At 37.7% G+C, this 23,369-nt stretch overlaps 1 protein-coding gene across 7 annotated transcripts in view; it reads left to right on the top strand.

Moving 5' to 3' along the window:
• Positions 1–23,369, top strand: part of Gyf (GIGYF family protein Gyf) — a 915,224-nt gene that overhangs the window by 137,634 nt on the left and 754,221 nt on the right. For all 7 annotated transcript variants that reach the window (XM_090381591.1, XM_090381590.1, XM_090381592.1 and 4 more), the window contains exons 4-5: positions 933–1,062; positions 1,166–1,301. In XM_090381591.1, the coding sequence (XP_090237717.1) occupies positions 933–1,062; positions 1,166–1,301 (266 nt within the window). The remainder of the gene's footprint in view (positions 1–932; positions 1,063–1,165; positions 1,302–23,369) is intronic.

The following is a 23,369-nucleotide window of genomic DNA, read 5'->3' as shown; positions in this document are numbered from 1 at the left end:
ATACAGCTTCTCCCAGCAACACTTATTTTGGCATTTTTAATGTCTATCTATTTGATATTCTGCTTTTATCACTCCCCACATTAATTTTAAAGTAAATGTCTTTATAGATTCTTTTTGTTTTGTAATATCTGACAGTCTGTTGGCCGATACCAAATTATTTAGCAATTTTTTTCCATGAACACCTATTTTCAAGTTGTTCTCTCACTTTGAGCTTGTTAATGATAATTAAAGTAACATGTTTTCTTTTTATTCCTCTTTTCAATTATTTAGAACCCATAATTATATAAAATATGTTAACTTATGTACATATATATGTATAAAGAAGTATGCAAATGAAGCGATATATAAGCAATAACATTCGTCCAACCCGGGGTCAACAACGATACTGAAGAACACGCAAGACAATGTAATGTATGTTCTCTCTCTCTCTCTCTCTCTCTCTCTCTCTCTGTGCAGTCAATCAGTGCACAGTCAGTGTTTTGGCACTATGGCCATAGTTGCCAATGCGCCTAATAAATCCCTAAACCAAAAACAACAGTTAGTGACTCATCTGTTTTCCTAAATCCCACGTATCTTTCAAAGTACTCAACTGTGAACAGAATTTATATTTCGATCCGGATTAGTGAGGGTTAACTGTATTCATATATTGTTCTTGTTCAAGTATTTGGATTTATGTATTTTATTTCAGTTTTACCTTTTGGTATATTAAAATGAAAAAGTCTATAACAATTAATGGTCCAGAGGTTACCTTTTACAAAAAATTTCGTCATCCAGAATGCTTTAGGTACTTACCATTTTGGTTTTATATGGTTTGTTTGTATCATAATTCTTCACTGTCATTGGTTACTATGTTTTTTTAATACTATTAAACCTAAGCCAGATTTAAATATTGGAATTTCTCATTGTGATATAAAGCAATCTTTTTTTTACAGCGCATTTGGTCTCGTTCAGTCAATAGTGATATTGTTTTAAGGCTGAACAAAGGTGGAGGAACTGTCAATATAGGCGGCAGCACAACTCGAGGTGGTCGTGGTGGTTCTGTGGACAGGGGAAGGAGTAGAGGTTAGTTTCTAGTAAGAGTTCAGTTTTCCCAGCTTATTAATTGTATATTGATTTCTGTTTATAATTATTACTTAACTATACAATTTTTCAACTTTTGCTTTAGGCAGAGGAAGTCACTATCAGAGAGGTTTGTCATATGAGGAAAATGAAGAAAATTCAACTGGTGGTTTTACAAGAACTCGGCCTCCATTAGATCGTAGTCAGAGTTCTGCTGATAGAGACCAGCGTTGGGATGACAGGTAAGTACATATTAATTTCACATAGTTTAATTCTCCGAATTTTTTTAATATTTCTTACATTTTAAATGGAACAAAGAATGCCAGGTCTTAATTGATATCAACATAGGATTATCTAAATCAACAGTTGTCATGGAAAAAATAAAGCAAGATACATGAAAGTCATAACATAGGTAAGATATATCTATAGATAACAGTGAATGACACTTTGTTCAAATTAAAATTCAGCTTTAATTATCACCACTTTTCCAATGTAAATGAACTGGATGTGCACTGTTAAGACTGAATATATTTATCTGACTGAATATCTACTGAATAAGACTGAATATCTACCCTAATGTGTGACGGTAGATGCAAAATATCTATTCAATTTGACCACAACCTGAGCAGGGTCATCAACAGTTTAACCCATAGACATCGTGGCCCAATGTGATTCAACCTCTTCCTTTTACTGTTAGTATAAGCATAGAAGTCTTTTGCTATTTTTCTTTCCATTCTTTTCCAGAGACTTCTCTTAATCTTAGCTTAAGCCTTCCTAACCTCTTTTGTAAATTTTTATCTACCGTAGACTTCTGTATCACCTGATAATTTATATGCATTCCACGCACATTTCTTCTCTGCTACCTGTCTCAATAGTTCATGTGACATCCATTTAGACATAAAGGTATTTAGGTATAAGCCTTGATTGGTATGAAAAGCCTAGTAACTTCTTTTATTACGTCCCACTTAGAATTTGCTCTTGGTAACATCATCAGTTGGTCCCACTGCACAGTATTTAAAAACTCTCTGAGTCCCCCTGTAGTCACCCTTATGAAAGCAAAAGCCTTTTCCTTTATCCATGTCAGTAGTTATGTCTTTAATTAAATTCAGTGTTAATACACTGATCACTGTCACCTAGGGAGTCTTATGTGCAGATTCTTAATACACAAAGAATCACTGCTGATAAACAGATGAAGAGGATTGCTTCCTGTGTTGTTGTGTCTCTAATATGCTGCTGTAGAAAACAGTTCATCCAAGAAATCTGCAAAAGTCTTGCTAGTCTGTGAGTGATCAAATCACAAATTCCAGTCATTATCTGGAAAGTTAAAATCCCCATTAGGAGACATTCTGATTTGCTGGCCTACTGTTTCTCTGTATAGCTGTTTGGTATATTCATCACAGTCATTAGGCCTGTAACAGACTTCTATGCCCAATTTTTCTTTCTGTGTGCTTATATCACACCAAAATGATTCAGCATTGCACTTGTTACCCATGCCAACTGGATGCACTGCCTTAGATTTAATATGCTCAACTAAGAGCATAATTCATCCACCTCTCTGTTCAGTTTCACTTATGTATAAATGATGCCATGTTTCCACTATTCTTATAATGTCTGCAATTGAGACTTAATCAGTACTTCAAATTCATCAAATTTTTTTACAGTGCTCATAGCATTAGTGTACATGCAAGTATACATGCTCATGTTCTTACTCTTAGTTACCCTAACACAGTCCATATTTTTATTTGTTCTATTATGACCTGCAGCAGGGCCTAAAGTCCCAAGCACCTTACTTTCCAGGCTGCTGCATGTACCAATATTAGCAGTGCAAGGGTCACTTTCACCTCTGCCTGTAGCTCTAGTGTATCCCCCCAAGTTAGCTGTTTTCCGACTCACCTCCCATAGCCTCGATAGCATCAGCAAATATTCTTTCCCCTTCTATTCAAGTGCATCCCATTCCTGTAAAAACTCTTTCTCCTGTTAACAAGAACAGCCCAAGCTGAGAAAAATTCTGTCCCATGAGCCTTGCACATTTTCTCTGGGGCTGAATTGATTGACAAGGCTCTCAACATGTACTCCCTCCTATTGTCTGGGCAAAATTGCAGTCACTTTCAAATTCAGTCCTAACTCGTGACCTTTTCCCAACATTTCTCTGTACTTTAAGTAAGTCCTCTGATCTCCTACTCTTAATATCATTAGTGTGAATGTGTACATCAATATCACCTTTTGTGCCCTAAAAATGATATCTGATCTGTGATGTCATCCACCTTTGCCCCTAGCAGACATGTCCTATTCCACTTATTCTTCTTGCACATATTTCCAGCTTCTCTGACAATACAGTCACCGACAATAATCACCTCCTTTGGGACCGGCAGAATTGTGCCTTGGAGATTGCTGTTGCATTTCACGATTGTGCATGTGTCAGCCTTTGCACTGAGTTATTAATTTTAATTCACTCTGGAAGATAAATATCTGAATGTGAATTTCTTTTGATTGATATTAACTAGATCATTAATATACAGTGATACTTTGATTAATAATCATACTGGAACCAATATGATTAATAATCATATTGGTTCCGCTACTGGTTTCACAAAAATTATCATAAACCAAAAATATAATTATTTGTGTATTATAAAGTGAAAAAAGTTGGTTTTTCACTCTGTAATATAGTAGCACATGGTATTTGAGTATTTCATTTTAGTAACTAAATGGAAAAAAACTATTATTAATAGTAGAAATTGAAAAGTATGTTTTTGTTTTTTTTTTTTTTTAAATCTACAAATAATTCCTCCCTTTGAAAACTCTGGTTGAAACATTCTTTGCTTTTTTTATTTTAATTGCATCCTTACGTTTAATGGTTAATGAATTCACAGATTGCATGAGGCTAAATTGACATCAAAGTGCATTTTAACACAAAATTTGTGTTTTGAAATTATTTTATCTTTATTTCAGAGAAATCGATTTCCTCTTTTACTTTCACACTCTGCATTGCAAAGGCAGGAGAGAATGAGAGAGAGAGAGAGAGAGAGAGATTAAAAGTTTAAAATCAATTTAAAATGCTATGAATTTAAAACATGACTCAAATATATCAATTAATAGCTTATTACTTCTAATGATATTACTTAAATTCTTTAAGATGATTTACAAATGTAAACCATTTCTTTTCTGAATAAACTTATTCTAGATTCCACATGTCTTAGCTTAACCTGCTGTTCTTCACTTGTTCTTCCAATTAATAAAACATTCATGCTGCATCTCACTGGTACCTAACATTCTCTTTAATTTTGTAAAAAGTTTTTGGTTATTTTAAATTCTTCTTGGAGTATACAGGAATAACAGGCCTCCATATTCCTGTGCAGTGGAAAGGCTTTACTTGCATCATTACAAAAAGAGCATAGATGACAATATTATTATGTACCGATTCATGGTTGACTTATTAACTGTTAATCATCCAAAATTTAAAAAAAAAATTGCATATATGTACCCAGTGGATTTGGCTATTGAATGCACTAATACGAATAACCATGCTACAGCTGTTTATTTGGATATATTAATTTCCATAAAACTCAACCATATGATTAAAATTTATGAAAAACGAGAAGTGTTTAGTTTCAAAATTATTAGCTTTCCAAATTGTATAGCTAACATTCCAAAAAGATCTACTATAATATTATAAAAACAGTGTCTAAGCGTTTAAAAAATATATCTAATGACGTCAGGGGTATTGAAATTGTAAAATTCATTAATAAGCCAAAGCCACTGTAAAATTTACCAAATTCCACATAAACTGAATGCAGCTTATATACACTTGGCTATAAATAGGCAAGCAAACCCCCTGGGGGTTACTTGCCTAATTCACTTATTGATAATATCTGGACAGAAGCACAAAAAAATGAGGGAAACGTGTTATCTTTTAGGGTCAATAACTGCATGAAAGGGGCTTGTATGTATGTATGTATGTATAGACAGTCATACCATTAGCTGTTATATGTGCTTTACAGTCATAGAAACACTGTACCTGTATGATTATGGTCATATCCATATTTTTACTTTCTTAATTTTATATTTTTATTTCTTACTCTTGATATGTCTTGTATTATTAATTTGGAGCTCACATTCTTAATGTCCTTAAATTTATGCATATAAAATTGCTTTCTTAATTTTAATTCTGCTTTCTTACTTTTGACCTTGTATTATTAATTTGGGACTCGTATTCTCATATATTATCAACTTATGTTTTAAATTTTACCTATCTAAACTCAAATAGTGTAGGGACGCATATTCACTAAAAGAGAAGACTATAGCCTTCTCTTTTAGTGAAGAGTTTCTTATTCGAGGTAGTGCAATACATGGCAACTCGTTGTGAAGGAGGAGCACAATATGAGATACAGATAAAATTATGTCCTTTTACGCTACAAACGTAGTTTTTTCGTTTAAGAGCGATCTATGTTGTATTTACACCAATATTATATATACTCTAAAACATATGATGCCTTGTTGCATTTAGTTTAACTTATACATTATCACGTACACCTCTTAGCATCTCTCATATTGTGGGATTATTTTCACAACTGGATTGTCAGATCTGCAATACTAGGGTACCTGCCCACCAACCGATAAAAGGCCAACCAGCCTTGAAACGGGGCCACATGGGTGGTGGTGCCCACTGAGAATAAGTAACAATAGTCTTCTCTTTTTGTGAAGCATTACTTATTCAAGATAGTGAATACATGGCAACTTGTTGTGAACGAGGTGCACAATATGAGATACAAATAAAATGATGCCCTTTTACACTACAAATGTAGTTTTTTCGTTTGAGTGATCTATGCCGTATTCACATCAGTATTATGTAGATTATATCTTACCATAAAGTAAAACTGTTATCAGGTTCATAGAAACAGATAGTGTTGCTAATTACCTGTACATTGATAAGATTGATTGTTTACAGCAGTAATCAGTACTTATTTATTTAGTCTTATTTTATGCTTTTATTTAGTATTTTATGTTACCTTACTTCATATTTTTCCTGATTTCATGCTTTTATTTATTTAATGCCTTTAGTTTCATACCTTGGTCTAAATAAAATCAATTCACAGCTCGCTTTTACACAGTATGGCATTAGATACTGTTTGATGATACTTGTGTATACAAAATTAAAGACATAATAGTATTTTAATAAAATTGCAAAAATGTGTATAGCAATTGCATAATGTTTAATTAAACAATGGCATTAGAGATCGTAAATAAATAGGAACATTTTATGATAGAAATTATTATATTAATATGTTTGCAAATATATATATATATATATACAGGTGTACCACACTTATGGCAGTGTTAGGTTCCTTGAAAATGAGTTTTTAAACAAAATGTTAAAGTGAATGGTGATTTCGCATATAGTCCATGTTAAAATGATAGATGCATTCCTTGAAAAAGAATTAAATTTTAAATATAACAGTTATTAAAGCATAATACAGAAAAAGAAGTAACCTTGCTTATTTTGTATATGAAAGTAATAGCAACTGCCTAGCTGCTATTACTTGGAAACAATGACAGAAAGGAAAATGGTAGAATAAAAAAAAAATTGAACATTTTTGTTATTATTTTAATTTTTTAAATTTTAGTCTGTGACAGGCAGTAAAGCTTCTGTTTTAGGTGATGAAGTTGTTACAATGTGTCTTGACATCTACATACTCCTTCTCTCTTGATATAGTAGCCAGTAACATTTGTATGCATTTTTTGTGTTCCTGTTAATTTTACTGCTCCTTTGTTTGCCTTCATTTATTGAATTAATACAAGCTCTTGATGTGTCTTTGGTGGTTATTTTGTGAGTTGTGGCATTAGCATTTCTTTATGCTTGCCTTGCATTCTTTGGTCTTCAAGTTTTAGTTCTTTGGTAGGTAAATCTTCACCATGTGATTTGAGTATATTGACCACATTCTCTCCAGCATTTCCCAAGCCAGCCTCTGTATTTTGCAGCTTGACTATGTTTCTTAGTATGTGCTGGATCTTCCAGTCCAATATAATTTTAAATGTAATCAGGCCAATTTTTTTTTTTTTTCTGAACTCTTTTCACATTTGATAGTTTTACTTCTTTCCTTGCTGCTTCTTCCATTCATTAGTGTTTTGGAGCCATTACTTTTCTTTAAGGTGTCAAAAATGCAACTAATAAGGTAGTCAATAAATGAATCAAGTAAACTCAGAACAAGTGAAAATGGCATAAGAGCACCTTGTACTCACTGAATGAGGCTTGATTTGGAAATGGCACAGCAATGATCTATTTTTACTCAACTTGGAGCTGCTGTTTGGTGGCATGCATTTTAATATTTCTGGAAACTATTTTTAAGGTGTCTTTATAACAAGGTGAGGGATGTTGCAAACTGAATATTGGTGGTAACTTTCAAGTATCTTTATAATGAAATGTTAAGTGAGGTGTACCTTTGTGCATGTGTATATATACCGAACAATATATATATATATTTATTATTATTTTTTTTTTGGAGCAACACCTGTTAGGTGCAGTGTGACAACTGAAAAAGTTACAAGAATTTTCACACTGCACCTTACAGATTTTTTGTGCACTTACTGTGTGAAAATCTTAATTTCACTTAAAAATTATAATAGTAAAACTGTCAGTATTTAGGAAGGCAGAGAAAGTTAGTCATTAACTTTGAACCAATAATTTTTGCAAAGAGCTTTCTGTTGCTGCACCTGATTCAGTGCAGCACAAGCACCTCAGGTTACTATACCATAATACAAAATTTTACAATAACAGGCTTGATTAGCCATGTCATCAAATATATTTTTAAACTCCTGGCCTATGTAGTTATTCCAGAGCATAAACAGAATATTTTGTTAGTAGTTTTTTTTCATGCCACAATTTTAGAATTAAAAAAAAAAATCTTAAATATATCAATAAGGGTTTTAAATGTCTTTTTCCTAAAATCATAGGAACTAGGCATATATTTCAAGGGGCTACCTATACCACATGGGATGGGCAGTATGGTAGATTTTGCATGTTTGATTAGGTAGGCAGCCATTATAATATGTGGGCTTAAACATATATTATTGATAGATGAAATACATTTGTACTGTAATAAACCACTGGTAGCATTATTTAAGTATATCACATACATAAATTCTAAAATTAGCTTTTTAAATTATATATTATATACTTCATGTTTTCATATACTATATAATGATAAGAGCTATTATATGTAACTTAATACCCTTAGGATATTTCTTAATCTGATTTGTTTTTATAGATTTCCTTCTGTAGTAATGAACCATTTTATATAATATACACTAAGTATTTTGATGTAAAACTGTTGATAAATTGTGGTCTGACTTTTGAACTTTGAAATTGTTTTGATCAGTTAATGAAACTGGAGAATTAAGTAACTAATGAATACCCTTAATGCACATATAATAAATGAGAGACTAAATACACTCAGAATAAGTAAACTTAAGATGCACAATTTAATACGTCCTGTTATGTTTATATTTATTTTGTTTAATGACATATCATTATAATGACACTTGAAAATTACCACCAGTATGTTTACAACAATATGTTTATGATATCCCTCAACCTGTTAGAATGATACATTAAAATAACTTCCAGAATTGTTAATAAGTGTATCACTGAATAGTAGAATTCCAAGCTGAGTAAAAATAAGTCATTGCGATATTTCCCATCCAAAAGTGTCATATAATAAGGCAAAGGTACTTATTGGAATTTTTACTTTTCTATGTTTACTTGATTCGAGTATTGATTTCTCTTTAATAGTTCCTTTAATGTTCAGTTTGCTGCACTTGTGTGTGTTTCTTCCAGTGAATTTTTTCATGGAATTTTGAAATTTTTTAAAAATGAAAGCTCTGTACAGAAATGCTTTAAAGTATTAATATATATTTATTATTTTGATATTATTCACCAAAACTAGAGTAAAATTTATTGTTGAAAATCAAATCACAATTTAAAATATAAATGTAAAATTTGCAAATTTTTTTTATGAAAACAAAAATGAAAAATTATGAATTTTAAACTTTTTTTTGCAAAATTTAAAATTAGTTTTGCAAAGGTTTGTAAGAACTTTTTAATAAAACCCATCATTACTTTTTTGATAAAATATTTTCTACATCTATTTATTTGATTTGGCTTTTATCAAATTCCTGATCTGAATTCCATAGAAATTCTTCAACTTTAGTTTTTGAAAGCCCAAATCTGACAACTGAAATAAGTGGGATTGTCCTCTACAATTTTCAAAGGTACTGTCTTGTTGTCGGAGCCTCCTTACAACGTAGGCAGGAGCAGAAGTGCATAGTACACGTTTCTTGATTAGACCGGGGTTCGAGCCCATGACCACCAAATACGGAAGATGCGGAAAGGTCAGGGAATGACCACCGCATATCCCCGGAGCAGTATGGCCTTAGTTGCTAATGCTCCTAAAAACCAAATAACAAACAAAACAAACTTTCTTGATGCCACCTATATATTGCTATATACTGTGCCGACAATTATAAGAGATTAGCATTAGTTGAGCATATGATGCAAGAAAGTAAGCTTACAGCATCAGCCAAGAGGGGAAAAAAAAAAATCTTCCCATTTCACCCATTCAGTCAATCCAAATGTTTGTCTAGTTCAGCCTTAAATTTATTTAAGCTATCAACTTCCACAACAACAGATGAAAGTCTGTTACAGCAATCAACTACCTGCTGGCGAAAGGCAAACTTCCACACCTTTATTCTACAACTGTCTTTTCTCAATTTGAATCTATACCTGCACTGAAGTTCTTAATCTGAGAAAGCGGAAGGATCCTATCAGCATTGAGCCTGCTCAAACCATTGACGGCCTTATATGCCTCGATCAGATCACTTCGCAGGTGCCTAGTCTCCAAACATTGCAATTTGCAGAACTTACGTCTTTTGTAAGAGAACCCTTTTGTTCCTCTTGCCATTCTTGTTGCCCTTCTCTGTACTTGTTCTAGCAACTCTACATCCTTCCTAAAACGAAGCCTCCAGACATGGATGCAGTACCCAAGGTACTGCATCCATGTCTGGAGCATTGCCTTATACAAGGGGATAATCACCTCCTTATCACCATTAGCAAAATTGCTGTATATCATTGACAAGACTTCATGACCTGTTCTGGCAGCCCGTCTCCACTGATCAGTGAACTTCATATCTGACTGCACAATTACCTCCAGGCCTTTTTCATTCTCCGCTTCCCTGAGTGTAGTACCACACAGTTGGTACGTTTCTCTTGGGTTACTGCTACCCATATGCAGTACTTTGCATTTTTCAATGTTAGACTTCAGTTGCCACTTCTCAGCCCAGCTGTCTAACTTTCCTAGATCTTGTTGCAGTAGCATACTGTCTTTAGTGTCATTAACAACCCTGCCAGCCTTTGTATTATCTGCAAACTTGGACATTAAACCTGATATAACTTCATCGATAACAATGATAAATAGACAAAACAACAATGGGCCCAGCACTGAACCCTGGGTGACTCCAGTAATAACATTAGTCCGTGTAGAGTAGGGTCCATTTATTACCACTTTCTTCTGTCTCCCACTCAACCATCCCTTTATCCATTGTAGCAACTTGCTCTTAATGCCATACTGCTCTAATCTGTACAGCAGTCTTCCATGTGCAACAGTATCAAAAGCTTTACTGAAATCCAAGTATATGATATCAAAATTATTTTTTGCATCCAGGTTCTTTGTTAACCACATTATAGTATCCAATCAGATTGGTCAGACAAGACCTCCCCTTAACAAACCCATGCTGTGTCGCTGCAGTCTTGTCTAGATGATCTTGCAATGCTTCTTTAACCAGTGACTCAATTATTTTACCTGGAACAGAAGTTAAACTAACAGGTCTATAATTATTTTTGTCACCTTTTGAACCCCCTTTGTGAATTTGGGATATATTTGCACATCTGCAATCCACGAGGGACCTCCCTTGAATCTATGGATGCTCTCATAATTATGGCTAAAGGTTTGCTTACTTCCTTCGCTACCTCCTTCAATATAATTTGATAGATTCCATCCACCCCAGGTGCCTTTTTTATGTATAACTCAAAAATTTCTGCTCCGCTTTGCTCTGTTATTAAAAAATCATTTGATTCCCTATTAGTTTAGTATACTTCTGCCCTCCCCTACCTTACAGAATTCCTCGTGTGTAATTGTAGATGCAAAATACTCATTCAGTTTATGAGCTACTTGAGCAGTATCATCAATAGTTGCACCATCAATTTAAGTGGACCAATCTGATTCATCCCCTTCCTTCTAGAGTTTACATAATTTATAGAAGTCTTTGTTGTTTGTCTTTGCATCCTTTGCCATAGATTTCTTGTAATCTGCCTCTGCTTGCCTAACCTCCTTCGTGACTTTATTACAGACTAGCTTATATCTGCCATAGGCTTCTGTGTCACCTGATAATTTATATGCATCCCATGCATTATTCTTCTCTGCCACAAGACCTATTAGTTCATATGACATCCATATAGGTTGAAATTTTGAACAGTATTTCTTAGTTGGTATGAAAAACCAAGTAGCCTCCAAGATTAAGTTCGTGAAGGTTTCCCATTTAGAATTCTCCCTTGGTAACATCCTCAGTTGATCCCACTCTATAGAATTTAAAAACTGTCTGAGACCATTGTAGTCACCTTTATGAAAGGTTTTTGGAACCCTTCCAAAAAGGAAGGGTTTTTGCTTTATGAAAGCAAAAACCCTTTCTTTTACCCTTGATGGTGGTTACACCTTTAAGTAAATCCCACATCAGTACATGGTGATCACTGTCACCCAGTGGTTCCTTTATCTGCAAATTCTAAATGCATGAATAATCACTGCTGATAATCATATCCCTCTGGTTACTCTGCTGATATTACTCCCTCTGGTTGCCCCTTGAACATGCTGTAGAAAACAATCCTCCAATAAATCCACAAAAGTCTTGCTGTCATGCGAGTGACCAACTGACATGATCCAGTCAATATCTGGAAAGTTAAAATCCCCCATTACAAGACATTCTAATTTACTTGACCACTCCGTTTCTTTGCTCAATTTTTCATTGTATTCATCAGAGTCATTAGGCCTATAATGCACTCCTAATTTCATTTTCCCTTTTCCAATGCTGGTGTCAAACTGAATCAACATTTTACTGTCCACCAATGTCAACTGGATGCACTTCCTTAGATTTTGTGTTTCTTAACTAACGCATAACGCCATCCTCCCTTCCTACCCTGTCTATCCTTTCTGTACACATTGTATTCCCAAAATTCCAATTCTGCACTGCCTATATATGTGTGAGAACCATGTCTCTGATATCCCAACAATATCTGCCTTTTGATGTCTTGACCAGCACTTCAAATTCATAAAATTTATTTACCGAACTTCCAGCATTGGTGTACATGCAAGTGTACATGCTCCTTTTACTACTCTTAGTTACCCTATCGCAACCCATTTATTTACTCATTCCATGCTGACTCCCAGCAGTTTTTGAAATCTCCAGCAACTTGCTCGCTAGGCTGCAGCTCATTCCAATAGAAGCAGTGCAAGAATCATTTTCGCCTCTGCCTTCAGCTACCATTAATCTTTTAGCTTGTGAATCCCCCCTAAGCTAGCAGTTCCGACCCACCTAACACTGGCGCCTCTGTAGCCAGGTGGGAAGGAGCAGCAGTGTGTAGCACACGCTTCTTGATTAGACTGGTGTTCGAGCCCGTCACCACCAAATACGGAGGATGCGGAAAGGTCAGGGAAAGACCACTGCATATTCCCGGAGCAATATGGCCTTAGTTGCTAATGCTCCTAAAAACCAAATAACAACAACAACAACCACCTAACACTGACTCGATAGCATCAGCAAATATTGTTGCACCATTTCTATTTAAGTGTGTCCCTGTAGAAGCAGTCTCTCCTGTTAGCAAGTACAGGTATGTTCATGTCAGACGGCACCTGGGATTTCTCCCATCTCCGCTGTTAGCAAGTACAGACCACACTGGAAAAAATTCTACCCCATGAGCCTTGCACAATTTCTCCAGGGCTAAATTTATTGACAAGACTCCTCTTGTGTCTGGCAGAATTGCAGACAAAACTCAAATTTAACTCTAACTTTCGACTTTTTTTTCAATGTGACAGCATATACTAGCCAAATTTTAAGATAATTGGTGCATAATGGAATATTGTGTGAAATGACCTTCAAAATCAGTGTATATGTACTGCCCAGAACTCACACATGAAAATCATAAATACAGTGAAAATCGTTTAACATGAAACCATGGGGCAGAAATATTTTTTCATGTTAAAAGAAGTAAACAAAAAAAAAACCTCACCAATGTTTTTGATGTCATAATAATCAAAAGAGTTAAGATAGAAAGTTTAAACAAGTTAACATTTTATGCACTATATAACACTATCACAAGGAGCATTTTACAAACAATTTATTAACACTTAACATGTGCATTGACTTCATCAGATAAAAAAACACATGCAATATGTAAAAATTAAAAAATTAAAAAAAAAATTTTGTAAAAAATAATTAACTTTTTATCTTTTTTTGCACCATGTTATTTATCATCTTATTATCTACAAATTGTTCAATATCATCCATTTGGTTCATTTCACCACTTGTATGTACATCTAAATATCTGTGTATACTTTTTAACAATTTTTGCATTTCTGATATAGTAGGAACAGGCACTAACAAATCAATGTCATTGTCTACATTATCATCACTATCTTCACCCATGGGATCCACTTCCGTAGGCTGTATGACATCCAAAATGTCACTATCTATTAAAATTGGTGCTATACACAAATTGGTATTATCAACTGCGACAAATTCATCCAAAGATACCGAACTTTCTAAAAGAGATGAAACACGCCCAAACATTTTACCGAATGTCGGTTCAGCTTCTGATTGTCTTGAGTAGGTATTAAATCCTTCATTTTGGAAAATCCCACATGAAGAAAACAATTTTCAATAGTCTTTGGTGTCACAAGATTCCAAGCAGTGCACAACATATGCAATGCATCCAATAAGTTGACAGAGAAATCTTCTTTTGCTTCAATTGCTGCCAAATATTTTCTTAGCAATTGTTTTCGGTAATAAAATTTAAAATTCTGTATTATGCCTTGATCACAAGGCTATAAAATGCTCGTAGTGTTTGGAGGCAAAAATTAGCATTAGCAAAGGCACATGATGCAAGAAAGCAAGCTTATATAGCATCAGCAAAAAAAAAAACCCTTTTTTCACTCATCCACTCGCTCCAAATGTTTGTCAAGTTCTGCTTTTAATCTATTTAAGCTATCAACTTCTACAATGACAGATGGAAGTTTGTTCCAGCAATCAACCACCCGCTGGCTAAAGACAAACTTCCGCACATCTATCCTACAACTGTCTTTCCTCAATTTGAATTTATGCCCTCTCAGGCGACTATTCTGAGCAAGAGGAAGAATCCCATCAGCATTGAGCATGCTCAAACCATTCAAGGCTTTATACACCTCAATCAGATCACCTCGCAGATGCATAGTTTCCGGACACTGTAATTTGCAAAACTTAAGCATTTATTTGTAAGAGCAACCCTTTGTTCCATTCACTAATTTTGTTGCCCTTCTCTGTACTCGTTCCAACAGCTCTACATCCTTCTTAAAATGAGGCTTCCAGACCTGTTTACAGTATTCAAAGTGTGGCCTGACCATTGCCTTATACAAGAAGATAATCACCTCCTTATCCCTGCGAGAAAAATTCCTGTATATCATTGACAAGACACCATGAGCTACTCTTGCAGACCGTCTGCACTACTCAGAAAACTTCATATCTGCCTGCACAATTACCCTCAGGTCCTTTTCATTCTCTATCACTGTCAGTGTAGTACCACAGAGCTGATACGTTACTCTGAGGTTACTGCTTCCCATATGTAGTACTGTACATTTGTCAGTGTTAAACTTCATTTGCCATAAACTTCATATCCCTTCATAAATATAAGCTTTATAGCTTTTAATCTGGCTTAAGAGTGAGCTGGACAATTATCAACAATCATGGCAACTTTTCGCTTGGCCCCGGGTGCCAAGCGAATGTGATCGAGCGTTTTCTCTGTGCTTAAAAAGCGATTTAAGGTTATATTAAGTTCCTGTCCTTAAGAAATTTATTTTTTATATCAGCTACTGTCACAAAAAATACTTGTACAGAGCAAGAAAGAAAAGCTACCTTTCTTTATTTTTCCTATTTCTTCTACTAACACTTAATACTCTACGCTTGGTCACACCGGGCACTGCTCCTGCCTCCCCGTGGCAGGGCCGGAAATCTTGGCAGTAAAGCTAATCTGCCAAGGGCTAAAAGGAGCAAACATGGATCAACAAGCCTTTCCGTCTCTCGAGCCGACAAGCTCTCGGCCAGAGTTAGACAATGAGCATAACACGTCGCAACCCAAGAGGTTGAAAACCACTTCCTCAGCGACAAATTGTCCTGCATTTCTAATAATGCACTCTCTTGGAGATGAGCCTCTCAGTAAGCTCTCTCCATTTGTTATACAAAAACACCTGGAAAGTCTGGCAGGATCGCCTAAGACAGTCAAGAGACTGCAATCAGGCGACCTACTAGTGGAGACAATAAACCATGGACATTCGCAGAAACTACTAAACCTTGCCAACTTTGCTGGAATCCTAGTAAAGGTTTCTCCCCATGCTACCCTAAATACATCTAAAGGGATTATATCCAGCTGGGATCTTTTGAATGTCACGGAGGAGGAGATAATGCAAGAACTTCAAGACCAAAATGTCATTGCAGTCAAAAGGATTATGACTAAAAAAGACAATATACTTGTACAAGGAACATTATTCTCACTTTCAATACGCCAAATCTACCAATATCGATAAAAGCAGGCTATCTACTTTGTCGCATTAGGCCCTACACCCCTAATCCTTTGAGATGTTTTAAGTGCCAAAAGTATGGCCACTCTCAAATGGCATGCAGAGGAAATCAAGTTTGCCCCAATTGTGGGTCCTCTGAACACACTCAAAGTGATTGCTCAGCAAAAGAAATGGCCTGCCCCAACTGTAAAGGCAACCATCCTGCTTACTCCAGGTCATGCGAGAAATGGAAAACTGAAAAGAAAATTGTGACATATAAGATTGAAAATAAAGTAAGTTTTCAGAAGCAAGGAAAGTAATTGCTCCCAGTATGACTAAGTGTACATGCGCCAGTATTGCGAAAAAGTATCAATGAGTGGGCACCCAAACCGAAGTTACAGTACCTACAAACACTTCAATCTCTGACTGGGCTCGGGCTGTTCTCTCCCAGCAACAGTCCAATACCCCTAAGCAGATGAACCAGGCAAATAATACTGCAATTACAGTACCAGCAACATCTCCTTCTCCTCCCACAGTGATTGCTTCTGCATCAAATAATCGGAGCTCACATTTAAAAAAGAATATCCAAGAAACATCTATGGATACATTCGACTCATCTAGACAAGAAACTGTATTAGAATTACATGCGGAAGAAGAAATGGACACCGGTCGACCATTCTTCTCCAAAAAAGACAAACCAAAGCCTGAACGTCACAAGCCAACCACATTAAAAAAACAGTCAGATACAGCTTCTTCTACTAAACACCAATAATGCCTTATATTCTACAATGGAATTGCAGAGGATATCGTAGCAACCTTAATGATATTCAAGTCCTAATTCACCGCTATTCTCCAGTTGGTTTCTGTCTACAGGAAACCTACCTAACTCCACAAATTCCCACCAACATAAAGAACTATGCCATCTATCGACAAGATCGTAATACTTCAAATGCTGCCCGTGTGGCCATCTTCATCAGCTCAAAGATCCCGAACAAGCAAATTGTTTTGCAAACTGATATTGAAGTTGTTGCCGTACGTTTGATAACCCAGATTGCTTTAACACTAGCATCAGTCTATCTCCCACCAAGTCATACTTTCTCTTACCAAGATCTTGAAAACCTGCTAATGCAATTGCCACCCCCGGTCTGTCTGTTCGGTGATTTCAATAGCCGCCATCCCTTATGGGATCAACAAAAGTAGATACACATGGCCGACTAATTGAAACTTTTCTAGACAAACAAAACCTTACTGTTCTTAATACTGTTCACATACAATTACCAACTGGACAAACTTCTGCAATCGATCTATCAGTATGTTCCCCAATTCTGTTTCCAATCATAGAATGGTCTGTTTTAGATGACCCCTTGGGCAGTGATCATTTTCCGATTATTTGTGATCTGCTCACTGCACAACCACCATTAGTCAATCCCTGCAGGAAATGGAATTTCTTTCAAGCCAACTGGGTCAAATTTCAATCTTTTGTCACCCTAGATGAGCAATATATACGTACACAGTCGATAGATGAAGCCACAGATTATATCACTTCACACCTACTATCTGCAGCTAAGCGTTCAATTCCATTGTCGAATCCTCGGTCCTGACGGCATCATAACTATTGGTGGAATGAAGACTGCACAAAAGCAAAGAAGTTAAAAAAATAAAGCATGGAATTTATTTCACAGATCACCAACCACGACTAATCTTATCAATTACAAGAAGCTAAGAGCGAAAGCACGTCTCGTTCAAAGGCAAGTCAAGAAGAATTCTTGGATTCATTTTGCATCTACCATAAACAGAAACACTAACTCCAGGTTAATATGGAAGAAAATCAGACAGATTTCTGGAAAATTCCCTACAACCCCTTCACCAATTCTTTTATGGAATGGGCAGGAACTCTCTGCTCCTGAGGACATAGCAAATGCTTTGGGCAAAATGTTTGCTAAAGTTTCAGCGGCCTCAAATTATTCTGCGGATTTTCAGAAAGTAAAGACCGAAGAACGAGTCATGAACTTTCGAACCTCAGTTTTCCTTCCGTATGACCAGCCTCTTCAATATCGCCCAGGTTCCAGGCTTACATCAATGGAATCCGGCGTGTTTGCCGTGCGCTGCGACCCGTGGAAATTCGGAAAGGGGGATCCTGGTGGTTGAGGGGCCCAGCTTCAATACACCACTTTGGCCCCTGCTTTGACAAGACGGGTGGTCCTGGAAGGCCCGGCTAGGATCAATCGGCTAGTAGGCTCGCCTGCGAGGGTCAACCGTGTCAATGCCACGCCCCTACCCTCATGGTCCGAGGGACAGGATTCAGGCTGGTGGCGGTGCGGGTATAGTGTCTGGGTAGCCCTGGCGTTCCACTCCCGAGCGCATTTATTGCATGCCGGGTAGTGGGCGTCCCTTTGGGCTCTGTGGTGGGTGGGAAGCCCGGGCACTGAACAATTCAAAAACTATATGAATCCTGATAAACATATTTCTTCAGGGGCCCCAACCCGGTCCCTATCTGCAAACAGAGACGAAGACACAGATAGTATTATTATTAGCACAAAAAGGCAACAAATTGAAGTACCATCGGGGCCTATTCCAAGGTTCCTAATTATACACTCCACCGGTGAAAAACTGATTGGTAAAATGTCGCCCTTTTTTATCCAAAAAGGGTTAGATGGGTTAGCAGGTTCACCCAAATCAGTTAAGAGGCTTCGTTCTGGAGACCTTTTAATTGAAACAAAAAAATGACAGGCAGTCAGAACATCTCCTCCGAGTAACATCAATCGGAGGAATACCTATAACAGTGAAACCACACAGAACACTCAATTCATCGAGAGGTATCATTTCGGAGTGGGACCTTCTCGACGTAACCGAGGAGGAAATCTGCTCCGAACTAAAACCACAGGGAGTTATTGCCGTCAAGAGAATTACTGCGCGAAGGTATGGAAAAATTGTTAAAACCAGGAGCATTATCCTGACTTAACACTTCTAAACCTCCTGATGAGATTAAAGCTGGATACATCAATTGTTCAGTGCGTCCATACGTTCCGAACCCTTTACGGTGTTTTAAATGCCAGAAGTATGGACATTCTCAAATGGTCTGCCGTGGAGTCCTTGCATGCACTCGATGCGGTGCAAAGGACCATGAAACAACAGCATGTTCAGCCGCAAAACCCACCTGTATAACTGTGAAGGCGAACACCTGGCCTACTCACGAGCATGCCAGAGGTGGAAAGAAGAAAAAGAAATTCAACGGCTGAAGGCAGAGGTAAACATATCATACCAGGAAGCAAGGAAATCGGTCAAACCCCTGAATATCAACAGACCTACCTACGCCCAGAAGGTAGCAGGGAGATGTTCCGTCGGAACTCAGATGGACATGACCATTCCTTCAAAGGAGTCTTTCGCTCCCATCGCGCGTTATCTCTTAAGTTCTCAAAAACCTGCACAGAACAACCAATCAGCTGCCACTCCTATATCGGTACCTCCTAATGCTCCACAAGTAACAAAGATAATTATGAAAGAAAAGAATAAGAAAGGGGAAGTCTCTCCTACTACCCAAGTAAACATGGATGTTGAGCAGAAGGAGGTACCCGAAGATTCAGTCTTGGAACTCTTTGCGGAGGAAGTAATGGACACGGGACAGCGTCCATTCTTCCCCAAAAAAGATAAAGCCAAGACTGATAAAAGTAAGCCCTCAGCACCTCGGAAGCCACCTGACGGACCCACCAAGCCAAAATAATGGCTAAATTCCTACAGTGGAATTGTTGTGGATTCCGGCAAAATACTGATGACATCAAGGCCCTCCTGCAAAAGCACGAGCCAGTTTGCTTTTGCTTGCAGGAGACTTACCTAAAGGCAAATGATGGTCCCACAATGCATAACACCACAATTTTTCGTAAGGATAGAATTGTGGATGGTCCTGCTCATGGAGGAGTGGCTATCCTTGTGGACAACCAGACCCCAGTTCAGCCTCTGCTAATTACAACTAGCATAGAAGCTGTTGCAATTCTCCTTACCATGGGATTTTTATTAACGGTCTGCTCTATTTATTTGCCACCTGGGACTGACATCTCCCAGGAAGACCTTGATGACCTTCTAACGCAGTTGCCTCCCCCTTTCTTACTTCTCGGGGATTTTAATGGACATAACACCCTGTGGGGTAGTGCTAACATCAACGGAAGGGGACGAGTCATAGAGCGTATGCTCAATGACAATGACCTCTCCCTTCTAAATACTGGAACAAACACCTTCTTCCACATGCCTACCCGTACTTTTTCTGCCATTGATCTCTCTATCTGCTCCCCTTCTCTACTCCCTTCACTCACTTGGGAAGTGGAGGAGAATCCATACGGAAGTGATCACTTCCCTGTAATAACCTCGTTACACAGTGGGAGCCCATGTCTTCCTTTTAGGTTACCACGGTGGAAGTTTGATCACGGTGACTGGAATGCCTTCCAACATCAGGCAAATCTCGACCTCAGTACAGTCAGTCGGGAGCCGATCAATGACGTAGTAAAGTACATCACAGAAATCATCGTCCAAGCAGCTGCTAATGCTGTCCCAAAAACATCTGTCTGGTTTCCACCATTTCCCAAACCTTGGTGGAATTCACAATGCACAGCAGCAAAAAAGGCTCAAAACAAAGCGTGGGGGATATTTCGCTGATATCCTACCATGAACAACCTTATAGACGAAGCACGCTACAACCGTCGTCAGAGTCAAAAGGAATCGTGGATCCGTTTTACATCATCTATTAACCAGGCTACCAACTCTAAGGTAGTCTGGGATAAAATCCGGAAAATGAAGGGGAAATATACATCCCACCCTTCTTCAATCCTAGATTATAATGGATATACTATTGCAGATCCAACTGCAATAGCCAATGCTCTTGGGGAAACATTCTCTAACATCTCCGCAACATCCTCGTACTCCCCAGAGTTCCTGGTCCTAAAACATAAACTGAAAAAACAAGCACTTACTTTTAAGTCCAAGAGCCTCTATCCCTACAACGGGGCGTTTACTATAGAAAAGGGGAAGAGCCCTCACTCTTTCCAAAGCAAGTGCTGTTGGACCAGATGGCATCCATTATGAAATGATTAAACATCTTTCACCAAAATCTATGGATTGTCTGCTCCTTCTGTATTTAACAGAATCTTTATTGAAGAGCAGTTTCCGGACTCCTGGCGAAAGGCAATCGTTCTTGCCTTTCCTAAGCCAGGAAAGGATCCAAAAGTCACCACCAATTATCGTCCTATTGCTCTGGCTAGCTGTCTGTGCAAAATCCTGGAGAGAATGGCTAATTCTCGTTTAATATGGTATTTAGAATCAAATGACCTTCTCTCCAGCATTCCGTGTGGCTTCCGAAGCAACCGGTCCACTTTGGACCATCTTATTAGATTGGAAGCATCCATCTGGGATGCTTTCCTCAAACGCGAACACTTGGTGTCGGTGTTCTTTGACATGGAAAAAGCGTATGACACAACTTGGAGATTTGGCATTTTAAAAGATTTACATAGAGGGCATCTCCCCTTTTTTATTCCAAACTTTTTAGCCAATCGATCGTTCCAAGTTCGTGTGGGATCCTCACTCTCTCGCTCCTTTAGCCAAGAGGAGGGAGTACCACAAGGATCAGTATTAAGTGTCACGCTTTTTGCCATCAAAATAAATTCCATCACAGAACAACTTCCTCCAACTGTAAACAGTGCCCTCTATGTTGATGACTTTAGCATTTTTTGTCAGTCGTGCAACATGAGGGTTATTGAAAGACAACTGCAGAAAGCCATTGATAGTCTGAATTCCTGGGCACTTGCTAATGGCTTCAGGTTCTCGCCAGAGAAGACCGTTTGCGTACACTTTTGTCGCAAGCGTAATCTTCATCCTGAACCTGAATTAAGGCTCGGACAAAATGCTGTTCCAGTAGCGGCGAACACAAAATCTTGGGACTCATATTCGATAAAAAACGGACCTTTTTGGATCATATTCATCAACTCCGCACAAAGTGCACAAGAGGCCACAATATGCTCCGCTCGCTCTCCTCTTTATCTTGGGGTGCAGACCGATGCACCCTTCTACGGCTTTACCGTGCACTTGTGCGATCCAAATTAGATTATGGGTCCGAAGTATATTCCTCAGCCAGAGACAGTGTCCTTCGATGGCTGGACCCCGTCCATCATCAGGCCCTACGTATTGCTACTGGAGCATATCGCACATCTCCTGTCCAGAGCTTATACGTCGAAACAAACGAACCACCGTTATCGCTTCGACGTAAGCAGTTGTCTTTAAAGTACGCTTTAAAACTGAAATCCCTGCCAGACCATCCTACGTGGCCCTTCGTTTTTGAACCACGATGGGAAAATTTATATAATACCCGTAAGACTGCCAATCGTCCTTTTGGTATTCGTCTCCAAGAGCTACTCTCTCAAAGAACTTAATATCAAGGTAGACAAGGTTGCCCAAACACCAAAGCAACCCTTTCCACCCTGGCATGCTCATATCCCGGCATGTGACTTGTCCCTTAGAAATTGGGGAAAGTCGGACACTCCATCATCGGTCTACCTGCAGCTTTATTCAGCACACCGAGCTGAATATTCCGACTTCGCGCCAGTCTACACAGACGGTTCGAAGTTGGACTCATGTGGGATCTGCTGCTGTCTTTACAGACAGCACTACATTGGAGCAGATTCCCTCTGAATGCAGTATATTTACTGCAGAGCTGCATGCTATAGAGTTAGCCTTGGATCACATTAGTGAATGCCAATACCAACGGTTCATTTTATATTCCGATTCTCTCAGTGTGTTACAGTCTTTAATATCTGTGAGGTATAATCCTCATCCAGTTCTGTCTAGTATTCAGCAGAAGATTCACTTCCTCCTTGGACGTGAATATGATATCAGCTTCTGCTGGATTCCCAGCCACATTGGGATTAGGGGAAATGATTTGGCTGACGCCGCAGCCAAATCAGCAATTCCCAATAATAACCTCTGCCTGTCAGTCCCCTATACAGACTACAGACAAATAATTCACCAAAACATAAACTCCCAATGGCAGGACTCGTGGAATAGACAGACTGGAAATAAACTATATGTATAAAGCCTGTAATTGAACCGTGGCAGTCTAGTCTGCGCAGGAATCATAAGGAGAAGTTGTTCTTGCCCGGACCCGCATAGGACACAGTCATTTAACTCATTCGTTTTTGTTGAGGGCTGATGACCCTCCTATGTGTGTGTGTGTCCTGTGCCACAATTTTAACTATGAGACACATTTTAATTGATTGTCCAGATTTTAGTAATATCCGTTTTACTGCTTTTAATCATCTGACAGCCGTATACACTCAGTCAGATTTTATCCGACAATAACAATGTATCTGGTATTTTCAGATTTTTAAAATCAATAAATATTTTTACTCGTTTATAAAGTTTACATATTCTTATACTTCTTGACATAGTGACCTAAATAATTAGGTCACTGAAAGTTTAAAT

This window comes from Mastigoproctus giganteus, chromosome 9 (genome assembly GCF_048544385.1).
Source record: "Mastigoproctus giganteus isolate SK-2022 chromosome 9, ASM4854438v1, whole genome shotgun sequence".
NCBI lineage: Eukaryota > Metazoa > Arthropoda > Arachnida > Uropygi > Thelyphonidae > Mastigoproctus > Mastigoproctus giganteus.
The sequence above is the reverse complement of the archived record's forward strand: the minus strand, read 5'-3'. Positions and strand labels throughout refer to the sequence as shown.